Genomic DNA, 13,316 nt, shown 5'->3' with positions numbered 1-13,316 from the left:
AGAGAAATCACCCCCCCCCCCGGGGGGATGGCTATTCCAGTCCCTTCTCCTCTACTCTCCTCTTGGGCTCTTGGACATGTTTACCCACATGTACAGCATGAGTTTGAAGCCAGTGGGTCCAGGACTTGAACCATAGTCAACCATGTGGGAGTCCAGCACCTTCACCACCACACCACCTGCTGGCCTCGATAGTTTGGATTTTATTCTGTAGTCAACAGGGAGCTATCATCTTGTCATAACCTGCTGAGGTGACCTGGGTCTCCTTGGGTCTACCCTACCCCCTCAGGCCAGCGAGAGACGGAGCGGCTGTGTCTAGGATGAAGATGCAGGTCTGGGGGGCCCCGATGTTCCTCACTGCCCTGTGGTTCCCTCAGTAGCCACAAGCTACCATGGGTGACAGGTAAATGGACGCTGGGGGTCAGGGTGGGGGTCGAGGCTTCCCATAAGGCTCTGCGCCTGACCTGGAGCCCCTACAGTCTCGCACCACGACCCGGAGATCCCCTTCAACCACAGCTTCATCGAGCCACCCTCTGCCGGCTGGGCCTCGGACGACTCCTTCTCTTCTGATTCCGAGTCTGGAGAAGAGGACGAGGGTCCTGCCTACTGCGTGCCACCCCAAGAAGGTAGCCCCCCAGCAGCCCACTCAGCCCTGAGCAGCCCTGACCACCACTACTTCTCTGTTCCTTTGGCAAACGTTTACCAAACACCCATTCAGTGCTGGTCCCTGATCCTGGCTGGGGGCGTGAAGATAGACCCTGTCTCATCTGAGGGGCAGAGGTCAGACGAGTCATCAGTGAGAGGAGGGAGCGGTTTGTGCTGTGATGGGGGCAGGCGGAGGCTCATAATCTAGCCGGAAGGGACAGGTGAGGGAAGGTGGCTGTGTTTGTATCCGAGATGACTCGGGCAGAATCAGGAGTTAGGGGGAGTTGGGAGTGGCGTTTCAGGAGAGGGGAACAGCACACACAAAGCCGAGGGGTGAGAGAGGCCTGGCTCTGTGGCATCGGAATGGTTTCAGCTGGTTAGAGCATGGTAGTCGTTCAGAGCAGGGAGGGGTGGGGAGAAAGAGTACTGAAGCAGTGGTGTCTACTGGAGCTGGCCTCCCCTGCCTCTGTGTGTCCTCACTGTCTTCCTTGCCCCTTTTCAAGGCCTCCCAGATGATGCAGAGCGGCAGGTAAGATGAGCTGAGGTGTGGGGCCAGTAGGTGGTGTGGCGGTTAAAGTGCTGGACTCCTACATGGCCGACCATAGTTCGAGTCCCAGACTTGGTGGCTTGCTTTCTCACTTTCTCTCTCTCCCTCTCTGGTGAGCACACATGCCCTATACCAAATTAAAGAAATCAAAATAATTGGGCCTGTCAGGTGGTGTGATGGTTAAGGGCATTAGACTCCCACATGGCTGACCATGGTTGGAGTCCCGGACCTGGTGGCTTGCCTTCTCACTTTCCCTCTCTCTTTCTCTGTGTCTCTCTGATCAAACTGGAAAATAATAATCTCTCTCTCTCGCTCTGTCCCTCTCTGGCCATATTAAAATAAATAAATAAAGTTAAATAATTCTTTAAAAATAATAATTATAAAAATAAAAACTCCATGCAAAGTGTGACATGTGCTCACTGGAGAGAGAGAGAAGAAAGCAAGAATTTATCCACCGGGGGATGGCCACGCCACAATCCCTTCTCCTCCATTCTCCTCTCGGGATTTTAAAACTCATGCGCCCAGTGTGAGTTTTAAGTCGTTGGGTAACCACAGTCAACTATGTGGGAGTCCAGCGACATAACCATTATGCCATCTACTGGCCCCCAGTAAATAATTTATTTCTTTCTTTTTTAAAAATAATTATTTATTTAATGTTTTATTTATTCATTCATTTTTTAAAATAATTACTTTATTTATTGTTAGTCATTGTCATTATTTTATTTTATCTTTTTGAAATTGACCAAAGAGAGAGAGAAAGAAAGTGAGATAGCAAGTTGCCAGGTTCAGGACTCAAACCACGGTCAGCCATGTGGGAGTCCACCCACCCTAACCACCACGCCACCTGCTGGCCCCCTCATTCCTTTGTTTTAATTTGACCAGAATGAGAAAGAGAAAGAGAGGGAAAGTGAGAAAGCAAGTCACCAGGTCCGGAACTCAAACTGTTGTCGGCCATGTGGGAGTGTCCGGCTTATTAACCACTATGCCACCTACTGGTCCCCAGTAAATAATTTCTTTTCTTTTTTTTTTTGAGAAGTTTTTGCTATAGGACGCGTGCAGTCGCCAAAAGACAGACAGAAACAGAGAGACAGAAAGCGAGAAATCACCCCTCAGGTGGGAATGGCCACACCACAATCCCTCCTCCTCCATTCTCCTCATGGGATCTTGGACACGCACGCACATGTACACATGTGCCAGGCGTGAGTTTAAGCCACTGGGTCCAGGACTTGAACCATGGTCGACCATATGGGAGTCCAGCTACGTAGCCATTACGCCAACTGCTGGTCTCCCAGTAAATGATTTCTTAAAAAAAAAAAAAAAAAGATGAACTAGGTGGCTAGCCCAAATTCAGCCAACCTCTGCTGTCTCTTCTGCCAGGGATGGTCCCTCTGGCCCAAGCAGAGTTACCAGAAGCCAGCCTGGCCGGAGGCCCTTTCCCACCTCCTGAAGATGCCTCCACACCATTTGCCATCCCCCGCACCTCCAGCCTAGCCCGGGCCAAGCGGCCTTCAGTCTCCTTTGCGGAAGGCACCAGGTTTGCACCGCAGAGTCACCGAAGCTCAGGGGAGCTCTCCAGTCCACTCCGAAAGCCGAAGAGGCTCTCCCGGGGCGCCCAGCCAGGTCCTGAGGGCCAAGAGACTGAAGAGTCCACAGGCCCAGAACAAGCAGAAAAGGATGAGGCCCCTCCAACTGCCACCAGCCCCAGGGATTCAGCCACTGGCCGCCGCCGGCCCCTGCTTGGTGGCCGGACAGTGGCTGAACGTGTGGAAGCCATCGAGGGCAGCGTTCAGGAGAGCTCGGGCTCTGTGACCACAATCTACATGTTGGCAGGGACGCCCCGGGGACCGGATGGCCCTGTCCGGTCTGTCCTCCGCCGTTTTGGTAGCTTCCAGAAAGGCCAGGCAGAGCCCAAGGTCAAGAGTGCCATTCCCAAGCCTCCACGCCGGGCCCTGAGTCGGAACAAGGGCAGCCCTGGGCTGGCCCCTGGCTCTGCCAGCCAGATCCCTGGCTCAGCCCCAGATGCCAAGCTCGCTGGAGCCATGGAGTCGACAGGAGTCAGGCCGGAAGAAGTGACCACTGGGCTGGCGAATGGCCTCAAGAGTTCGAGGGGGGCCCAGGAGCTGGTCTGTGGGAGCGGCCCCCCAGAACAGGATCCTCAGAAGCAGACTGAAGAGGAAGGGCAGGAGGAGCCCCAGTATGAGAATGTCGTTCCCATCTCCGCCCCTGAGCCCTGAGGACCTTGAATGGGGAATGGGGAAACTATGCCTAGGGCCGGGAGCCGAGGGGCGTGTGCCTGAACTGCCCCTGGACCAGATCGTGCTTCCTGCTGGAAAATCAGCCCAGGACCAGGACGGACATACTTCTGTGGAGAAAAGGCAAAGGTTAGAGGCCAGTTGGCTCTGGACCCTGGCGGGGCTCTGGGACTGGGTCTGGAAGGCTTGGGCAGACACCCTGCAGGATGGGGTCGGGAAGCGGAAGAGATGACCGCAGGGACTTTTTACTCTGTTGTCCTGGACTCTATCCCAAAGAGCTATTCTTTCCTTCATTTGCAAAACACTTCTGAAATAGGGAACAAATTAAATACTTGATGATAAAAGATGGGTTAAACAAATATTTTTAAAGATAGGTTACTATACAACCGCCACAAGTCATGCTGTGTAAGAGTATCTGTTATGGGAGAATGTTCCTACTATTCTGTTCAGTGTGTGAAAAGTACGTTACGAATTAGGGTACACATCACAGCTCCACTGTTTTCTTTTCATCCACGTTGTACGTCTTTTGGACTCAGGATACCTGCTTCGTTTTTGCCACAGGGCGAGTGCTACTACACCCCTCAAGTGGCCTGGTGTATATTTTGTGATAATTTTATGAATTATTTGAAAGAAAATATGTATGCTCATTTAAAAAGATTGAAGGGGACCAGCAGTTGGTGTAATGGTTATGTCGCTGGACTCCCATGTAGTCGACCATGTTTCAAGTCCTGGACCTGGTGGCTTAAACTCACACCGGGTGCATGTACATGTGTGCCCAAGATCCTGAGAGGAGAATGGAGGAGAAGGGATTGCAGTGTGGCCATCTTCCCTCGGGGGTGATTTCTTACTTTTTGTCTCTCTTTGTCTTTCTGGCAAATGAATGCACCCTATAGCAGAATTATTATTTTAAATTAAAAAAAAGATTTAAGAGAAAGACATTAAGTGCCCCCCAGCCCCATGAGATGAGGTCATGGGTGATATTTATCTTCTTAAACTTTTGCACAAATTGCAAAGAATTTTAAATTATTTATCTTATTTTATTTTTATTATGTTTTAATTTTTTTAAAGAACTATCTATTCAGTTTTATTTATTCATTCATTTATTTTAATTTGACCAGAGAGAGACAGAGAGAGAGAAAAGAGGGAAAGTTGTAAAGCAAGCCACCAGATCCGGGACTTGAGCCGTGTTCGGCCGTGTGGGAGTGTCCAGCACCTTAATCACCATGCCACCTGCTGGTCCCCATTATTGTGTTTTAATGTGACCAGAGAGAGAGAGAGGGAAAGTGAGAAAGCAAGTCGCCAGGTCCAGAACTTGAAGCATGGTTGGCCATGTGGGACTCCAATGCCTCAATCATGCCACCTAGCAGCCCTATGAATTGTAAATTTTCTTCAGTGAACATTGGTTTTTTTGTTTTCTCACTAATTCTACTTTTTATTTATAAAAAGCAATGCCCTCTGCTAAAAAATAAACAAAATGCTGGGGCCAGCAGATGACATAGTGGTTAAGGTGCTAGATGCCCAAGCTATGGTTCAAGCCCTGGACCTAGAAGCTTGAAAATCAGGCTGGACACGTGTGTGCATGCCCAAAATCCCCGGAAGAGAACGGAGAAGGGATTGCAGCATAGCTATCCCTCTTAGAAGGTGATTTCTCACTTTCCCTCTCTCTCTCTTTGTCTCTGGTGAGCACAAGCACCCTATGGCAAAAATCTCTAAAAATAGGGGCCAGCAGGTGGTGTGGTGGTTAAGGGCACTGGCCTCCCACAGGGCGGACCGTGATTCAAGTCCCGGATCTAGTGGCTTGCTTTCTCACTCTTCCCCACACACCCTACCCCTATCACTAGTCAAATTAAAATATATAAATAAATCCATAAAGAAAGTTAAATAAAATAATTCTAAAAAAAAAAAATCTTAAAAATAAATAAGTAAGGGACTAGCAGATGACATAATGGTTACATTGCTCGACTCCCACATAATCGACCGTGGTTCAAGTCCCAGACCTGGCGGCTTAAACTCACTCTGGGAGTGTGTACATGCATGCCCCAAATCTCAAAAAGAGAACGGAAGAGAAGGGATTGTGACATGGCCACACCCCCTGGGGTGGTTGCTTGATTTCTGTCTCTGTCTCTCCAGACAGTGCATGTGCCTTATAAGAAAAAAAATCTCTCTAAAATAAATAAATAAACAAAATGCTAATATTACAAACATATATAAAGTAAAACAGAGATTTCCTTTCACCCCAGAGGCAGTGTGGGGGGAGAGGAAACAAGCCTCACTTCATTCAACGCCCTTTGGTTTTCTTTGAATGCGACATATTACATGACCTAGGCAAAAAGAAAGGGGGGAGTCCTTCTCTATTCCAGTGCTCAGAGAATCTCAATGGTTGCCTGTACACATGTAAACAAATCGATTAAACAAAAACAAATGAGCATACTCAACATACTTTTCTGCAGCTTGACTTTTCCTCCTTTATGAAAGGAGGTAAGAGAGAAAGGGGAAGGGAGCGAAACAGAGATCGGTATTTTTGATAAGGCCTTGCTGGGTTGTGGCCCTCCAGTTCCAGCCTCCCAATTTCTAGGATTACAGGCACATGCCCAGACACTGCCCAGCATGTTTAGGTTGGCCTGGACCCAAACCTGGGCTTCCTTTTGGCTTCCAGCTTTGCAACTGGCTGTGGCTGGGCCTACAACTACAACTTGTTTTCTTTTTCTTTTTTTTTTTTAAATCTGCCACAGGACACGTGGTCATGGGGTGGGGTGAGGGAGGAGAAGGCACCCCTCCTGGGGAATGGTCATGCCACAATCCCATCTCTCTCTCTCCCTCCTTTTGGGATTTTCCATACGTACACACTCTCAACCAGCATGTTTCTCAAGCCATAGGGTCTGGGACATAAATTGGATCAGCCATGCAGGATCCAGCTCCATTAACATCAGGCCACGAGCTAGCCCAACTTTTCTTTTTTTAAAAAAATTACTTAATTTTATTTATTCATTCATTTCATTTGACCAGAGAGAGACACACAGAGGGAAAGTGAGAAAAGCAAGCCACCAGGCTCAGGACTCGAACCATAGTAGGCCATGTGGGAGTGTCAAGCACCTTAACCACCATGCCACCTGCTAGCCCCATTGTTTTCTTTTTTTTTTTTAACATTTTATTATTTATTTAACTTTATTTATTCATTCATTTATTTTTATTTTGACCAGAGAGACACACGCAGAGAGAGAGAAGGTGAGAAAGCAAGCCACCAGGTCCAGGACTTGAACCGTGGTCAGCCATGTGGGAGCATCCAGCACCTTAACCACCATGCCACCTGCTGGTCCCATCCCCATTGTTTTCTTAACCATATATCCTAGATCTCTCTATATATATTTATTTATTTTTAAAATTTGCTATAGGGTGTGTGTGGTAATCAAAGAGAGACACAGAGAGAGAGAAAGTCAGAAATCACCCCCCAGGAGGCTGGTCTTACTGCAGTCCTTTTTCCTTCATCCTTCTCTTGGCATTTTGGGCATGCACACATTCCTGGTGTGATTTTGAAGCTGCCAGACCTGGGACTCAAACAGTGCAGGCAGCCATATGAGATTCAGCTGCCTTAACCTCCACACTACCCGCTGACCCATATCATGGGTATCTTTCAATGTCATTAAATATAAAGCTTCCTCTGTCCATAAAAAATGACTACCTGTGGGCATGGTGGTGCCAACTCTATGGCACAGACCACTGGAGGATTGCTGCATCGAGTCCTCTCTCTCTCAACGTGCTTGATTTAAAAAAAACAACTTTGCCTCCAGCATGGTAAGAGCGGCTGTCACTTGCTAACCACCAAAGATCTTGGTGTTAACCAAGATTTTGGTGCCGGTGCCGCCGCCGCACCCGGTATTACCAGTGTTGTAAGAACAAGCTGTACCCAAAGTCGCGCTTCTCCTGAGGTGTCCCAGATGCCAAGATCCACATCTTTGACCCGGGGTGGATGAAGGCAAAAGTGGATGAATTCCCACCCTGGGGCCACATGGTGTTGGATGAATATGGGCAGCTCTCGGAGGCCCTGGAGGCTGCCCGTGTTTGTGCAAACAAGTACACAATCAAAAGTTGTGGCAAAGACGGCTTTCATATCTGATTGTGGCGCCACCCTTTCCACATCATCCACATTAACAAGATTTAAAAAAATTTTTTTTTATTATTTTATTTAACTTTATTTATTATTATCATTATTATTTTCCAGTTTGATCAGAGAGAGACAGAGAGAGAGAGAGGAAGCGAGACCACCAGGTCCGAGACTTGAACCGTGGTCGGCCATGTGGGAGTCTAGCGCCTTTAACCACCATGCCACTTGCCGGCCCCATTTTTTTTTAAAGAGTTATTTTATTTAATTTTATCCATTGCCATTATTTTATTTTTTGGAAGTTGACCAGAGAGAGAGAAGGAAAGTGAGAAAGCAAGCTGCCAGGTCCAGGACTCGAACCGTAGTCAGCTATGTGGGAGCTAGCCATCACAACCACGTTGCCACCTGCAAGCCCCAACAAGATGTTGTCCTGTGCTGGAGCTGATAGGCTCCAGACAGGTACGAGGGGTGCCTTTGGAAAGCCCCAGGGCACGATAGCCAGGGTCCACATTGGCTAGGTTATCATGTCCATCCGCACCAAGGAGCATGATTGAGGCCCTCCGCAGGGCCAAGTGCAAGTTCCCTGGCCACCAGAAGATCCACATCTTAAAGAAGTGGGGCTGGGAACCAGCAGTTAGCATAACGGCTATGTTGCTGGACTCCCACGTAATTGACCGCGGTTCGCATCCCGTACCCGGTGGCTTAGAACTCACGCCAGGCGCGTGTGCATGCGTGCCCAAGATCCCGAGAGGAGAATGGAGGAGCAGGGATTGTGGCGTGGCCATCCCCCCTGGGGGGTGATTTCTTGCTTTCTGTCTCTCTGCCTCTCTCTGTCTTTCTGGTGAGCACATGCGCCCTATAGCAAAAACCTCTCTAAAAAAAAAAAAAAAAAGAAGATGAAGAAGTGGGGCTCTCCCAAGTTCAATGCTGATGAATTTGAAGACATGGTGACTGAGAAGCGCCTCATCCCTGATGGCTGTGGTGTCAAATACACCCCCCAATCGTGGCCTGCTAGACAAGTGGTGAGCCTTGTACTCATGAAGGTTCATGCTGTGCTCCCCCTTCCTTTTTTTTTTTTTTAAAGAATGATTTATTTTAGTTTTATTTATTCATTTATTTATTTTTAATTTTATCAGAAAGAGACCTAGAGAGAGAGAGGAAGTGAGGAAGCAAGCCACCAGGTCCAGGACTTGAACCGTGATCAGACATGTGGGCGTGTCCAGCGCCTTAACCACTATGCCACCCGCTGGTCCCTGTACTCTGTACCCCCCCTTCCTTAATCACAATCATCAATAAATCTTAACTTCTGTTCTCCTACAAAAAAAAAAAAAGAGACTACACTGGGGCCAGCAGATGTCATGATAGTTAAAGGGCTGAATCCTGGGGGCCAGCAGGTGGTATGGTGGTTAAGGCACTGGACTCCCACATGGCCAACCATGGTTTGAGTACTGGACCTGGTGACTTACTTTCTCACTTTCCGTCCCCCTCTCTTTCTGTGTCTGTCTCTGTCTGGTGAGTGCACATGCCCTATAGAAAATTAAAATAATAATAATAATAAATTAAATAAATTACTTTTTAGAGAGATTTTTGCTACAGGGCACATGCACTCACTGGAGAGACAGGGAGACAGAATGCGAGAAAACTTGCTATAGGACACACATGCTCACCAGCATGAGACAGAGAGAAAGAGACAGAGAGAGAGAGACAGACAGATAGAAAGTGAGAAATCACCCCCCAGGGGGATGGCCACACCGCAATCCCTTCTCCATTCTCCTCTAGAGATTTTGGGCATGCACACACACACACACCTGGTGTGAGTTTAAGCCACCGGGTCCAGGACTCAAACTGCAGTTGACTACATGGAAGTCCAGTGACACAGGCATTACACCAACTGCTGGTCCCCCAAATAAGTCATTATTTAAAAAAAAAAATAGGTTCTGGACCCCACATAGCTGACTCTGGTTTGAGTCCTGGACCAGGTCGTTTGAAAATCCTACCAGGAGTATGTGTGTATGTGTGTGTGTATGTGTGTGTGTGTGTGTGTGCATGCATGCTCAAAGTCCCAGGAGAGTGAAGAAGGGACTGTGGCCTGGTCACCTCTGGGAGGAGGTTTCTCACTTTTCCTTTCTCTCTGTCACTCTGTCTCTCTCCGGTGAGCACACAAGCCTTGTGGAAAAACCTTTAAAAAAAATAAGGTTGTATACCTGTCATACACATGGGATTCCACTGTGTAGAAATAACACAAGTTATTTAACGATCCCCCCACGATGGATAGTTCGTAATTGTTTTGATACAGTAAAGGATGCAGTGTATAACTTTGTCTATATAGTATTTCTTTTTGTATCTGAGCAAGCTATAGGGTAAGAACATTAGACATTTCTGCACTGGCCCCAAATTGCCCTCCAAGAAAGTTTTTGGTTTTATATTTTGACAAATTAGGGAGGTATCCATTTCTCCATACACAAGCTAATAGGTTAAAAATAGTATTGAATTATGTTAGTACAATAAAATTAAATAAAGCGACATATGTTCAAGCTTCTTACAAAGTTAAAATCTGGGAACCAGCAGTTAGCGTAATGGCTATGTCACTGGACTCCCACGTAGTCGACCGCGGTTCGCGTCCCGGACCTGGTGGCTTAAAACTCACGCCAGGCGCGTGTGCGTGCGTGCCCAAGATCCTGAGAGGAGAATGGAGAAGAAGGGACTGCGGCATGACCATACCCCCTGGGGGGTGATTTCTCGATTTCTGTTTCTATGTCTCTCTCTGTCTGTCTGGCGAGTGCACGCGCCCTATAGCGAAAACCTCTCCAAAAAAAAAAAAAAAAAAGTTAAAATCTGGGGCCAACAGTGACATAGTGATTAAGACTCTGGATGCCCACATGGCCAACCATGGTTTGAGTTCGAGACCTGGTGCCTTGAAAATTACCCGAGCCCATACGCATGTGTGCTCAAAATCCTGGGAGGAGAATGGAGAGAGGATTGTGGAGCGGCCATCCCTTCAGGGAGTGATTTCTTACTTTCCAGCTCACTCTCCAGGGAGTGTATATGCCCTATGGCCAAAACCTAAAAAAAAAAAAAAAAATCATTATAAAAATAAATGTTTATCATTTTTTGTTTTTAATAAAATTTTTGAGATTTTTAGTTATAGGATGCGTGCACTTGCAAGAGGGACAGACAGAGACAGAGAATCAGAAAGCAAGAAATCACTCCCAGAGAGGATAACCACACCACAATCCCTTCTCCTCCTGAGATCTTGGGCACGCACACACACACACACACATATGTGGCCTGAGTTTAAAGCTCCTGGCTCTGTGACTCGAACCATCATCTACCATGTGGGAGTCCAGCACCTTAACCACCTTAACCTGTCTTTGTTTTTTAATCATCAAAAAAATTTCATTGCAGGAAAGGCGGGGCAAAAAAAAAATCTCATCGCAATTTGAGTTTATATAATTAAGGCTGAATTTTTCATATCTCTAATAGTTATCTGCATTTCTCTTTTTCTTTAAATAATTATTTTATTTAACTTTATTTATTTATTTATTTTAATTTGACCAGAGACAAAACGAGAGAGAGAGAGAGAGGGAAAGTGAGAAAGCAAGCCACCAGGTCTAGGACTCAAACCACAATTGGCCACATGGGAGTCCAGCACCCTTAACCCCCAGGCCACCTGCTTGCCCCAGCATTTTTCTTGAACTTTTTTTGAAGTTGATTTACTTATTTCATGAAAAAGAGAAATAGGAGGAGAGGGGGAGAGAGAGAGTGAGAGAGAGAGTGAGAGAGCGAGAGTGAGAGAGAGAGAGAGAGAGAGAGTGAGAGAGAGAGAGAGAGTGAGAGAGAGTGAGAGAGAGAGAGTGAGAGCGAGAGTGAGAGAGAGAGAGAGAGAGAGAGAGAGAGAGCCTCAACAAGGTACTAACAATGCCATTTACCCTTAGCTTTCACGGGTGCATGTGTGCCTCAGGCAAGGCTTTGGCCTTGAACTTTGAACCTTCCCGGTGGGACTGCCTCACAAAGCATCAAGTGTTACCACTGCACCACTGTCTGGCTCCCAATTTTATATTTTTGCTATAGATGTATCTGAATGCTTGCTTCTGCAGCATGTGTATTTATGTACCATAGATACCTGCTTATCTTCTTTCCCATTTTCAATTTGGTGTTCGCCTTTTTCTGATTGATTGATAAGTACCTTTTACATATCAAAGATACTCTTCGGAAACCAGCAGTTAGCGTAATGGCTATGTCACTGGAATCCCACGTAGTCGACCGCAGTTCGCATCCCGGACCTGGTGGCTTAAAACTCACGCCGGGTGCGTGTGCGTGCGTGCCCAAGATCCCAAGAAGAGAATGGAGGAGAAGGGATTGCGGTGTGGGGGATTATTTCTCACTTTCTGTCTCTATGTCTCTCTCTGTCTGTTTGGCGAGCACACACGCCCAATAGTGAAAATCTCTCTCAAAAAAAAAAAAAGATACTCTTTTATTTAGTTTTATTTTTTGGAGAGTTTTTTTTTTAATTTATGTATTTATTTATTATTATTATTATTATTTTTCACGTGAGTTTTGCCAGAGAAAGACGAGAGAGAGAGAGAGAGAGAGAGAAAACAGGCTGCCAAGTTTGGGACTTGAACCATTGTTGGCCATGTGGGAATTCCAGCACCTTAAACACCATACCTAACCTGCTGGCCCTGGAGAGGTTTTTGCTATAGGGCATGTGTGCTTGCCAGAAAGACAGAGAGAGACAGAGAGACAGAAAGCAAGAAATCACCCCCCCCGGGGGGGGATGGCCACGCTGCAATCCCTTCTCCCCCATTCTTCTCTTGGGATCTTGGGCACACATGCCTGGAGTGAGATTAAACAGCTGGGTCCAGGACTCGAACCACAGTCAATTACATTGGAGTCCAGTGACATAGCCATTATGCCAACTGCTGGTCCCAACTCTCTCTTATTTTTTAATTATAATTTCTGGTGTACATATAATTGTTGTATATCTTAGTGGGGTACAGTGTGGTTATTCAAAGCATGTGTATAGTATGTAATAATCAAATCAAAGATACACATAATCATCTTCAACACTGCACACATTATCTTGTGCTCATTTGATAATCTATTAGGTTTTTTTTTAAGCATATATCAAATTGCCAATGACAGTTTTATTTTAGAGGTTCTTCCTATAGGGTGCATGTACTCACCAGAGAGACAGAGAGAGACAGAAAGCAAGAAGTCACCTCCTACGCTGGCGTTCTTTCGTTCCAGCTTAGGCCAGGCAGAATGGCTCCCGCAAAGAAGGGTGGTGAGAAGGACTGTTCTGCCATCAATGAGGTGGTGACCTGGGAATACACCATTAACATTCACAAGCGCACCCACAGCGTGGACTTCAAGAAACGTGCCCTTTGGGCACTCAGAGAAATCTGGAAATTTGCCATGAAGGAGATGGGGACTCCAGATGTGTGCATTGACACCAGGCTCAACAAAGCTATCTGGGCCAAAGGAATAAGGAACGTCCCATATCGAATCTGTGTGCGGTTGTCTAGAAAACAAAACGAGGATGAGGATTCACCCAACAAGCTCTACACTCTGGTGACCTATTTACCTGCTACCACTTTAAAAAATCTATGGGCCTGGGGAACCAGCAGTTAGCATAATGGCTATGTTGCTGGACTCCCACGTAGTCGACCGCGGTTCGTGTCCCAGACCCGGTGGCTTAAAACTCACGCCGGGCGCGTGTGCATGCGTGCCCAAGATCCCAAGAGGAGAATGGAGGAGAAGGGATTGCGGCGTG

General features: G+C 47.0%; 1 protein-coding gene and 1 pseudogene across 1 annotated transcript in view; both read left to right on the top strand.

The window, feature by feature from the left end:
- The window catches only part of SCARF1 (scavenger receptor class F member 1), a 14,041-nt gene extending 10,254 nt beyond the window's left edge, over positions 1 to 3,787 (top strand). The window contains 4 exon segments of the mRNA XM_006167607.3: positions 287 to 346; positions 348 to 400; positions 477 to 623; positions 2,567 to 3,787. Coding sequence (XP_006167669.2) covers positions 287 to 346; positions 348 to 400; positions 477 to 623; positions 2,567 to 3,423 — 1,117 coding nt within the window. The 3' untranslated portion in view covers positions 3,424 to 3,787.
- Positions 3,440 to 8,581, top strand: LOC102487009 (60S ribosomal protein L10-like; annotated as a pseudogene).
- Positions 8,582 to 13,316: the final 4,735 nt, after the last annotated feature.

The sequence above is a fragment of the Tupaia chinensis genome, unplaced genomic scaffold (genome assembly GCF_000334495.1).
Source record: "Tupaia chinensis unplaced genomic scaffold, TupChi_1.0 Scaffold144899_1, whole genome shotgun sequence".
NCBI classification, from domain to species: domain Eukaryota; kingdom Metazoa; phylum Chordata; class Mammalia; order Scandentia; family Tupaiidae; genus Tupaia; species Tupaia belangeri.
The sequence above is the reverse complement of the archived record's forward strand: the minus strand, read 5'-3'. Positions and strand labels throughout refer to the sequence as shown.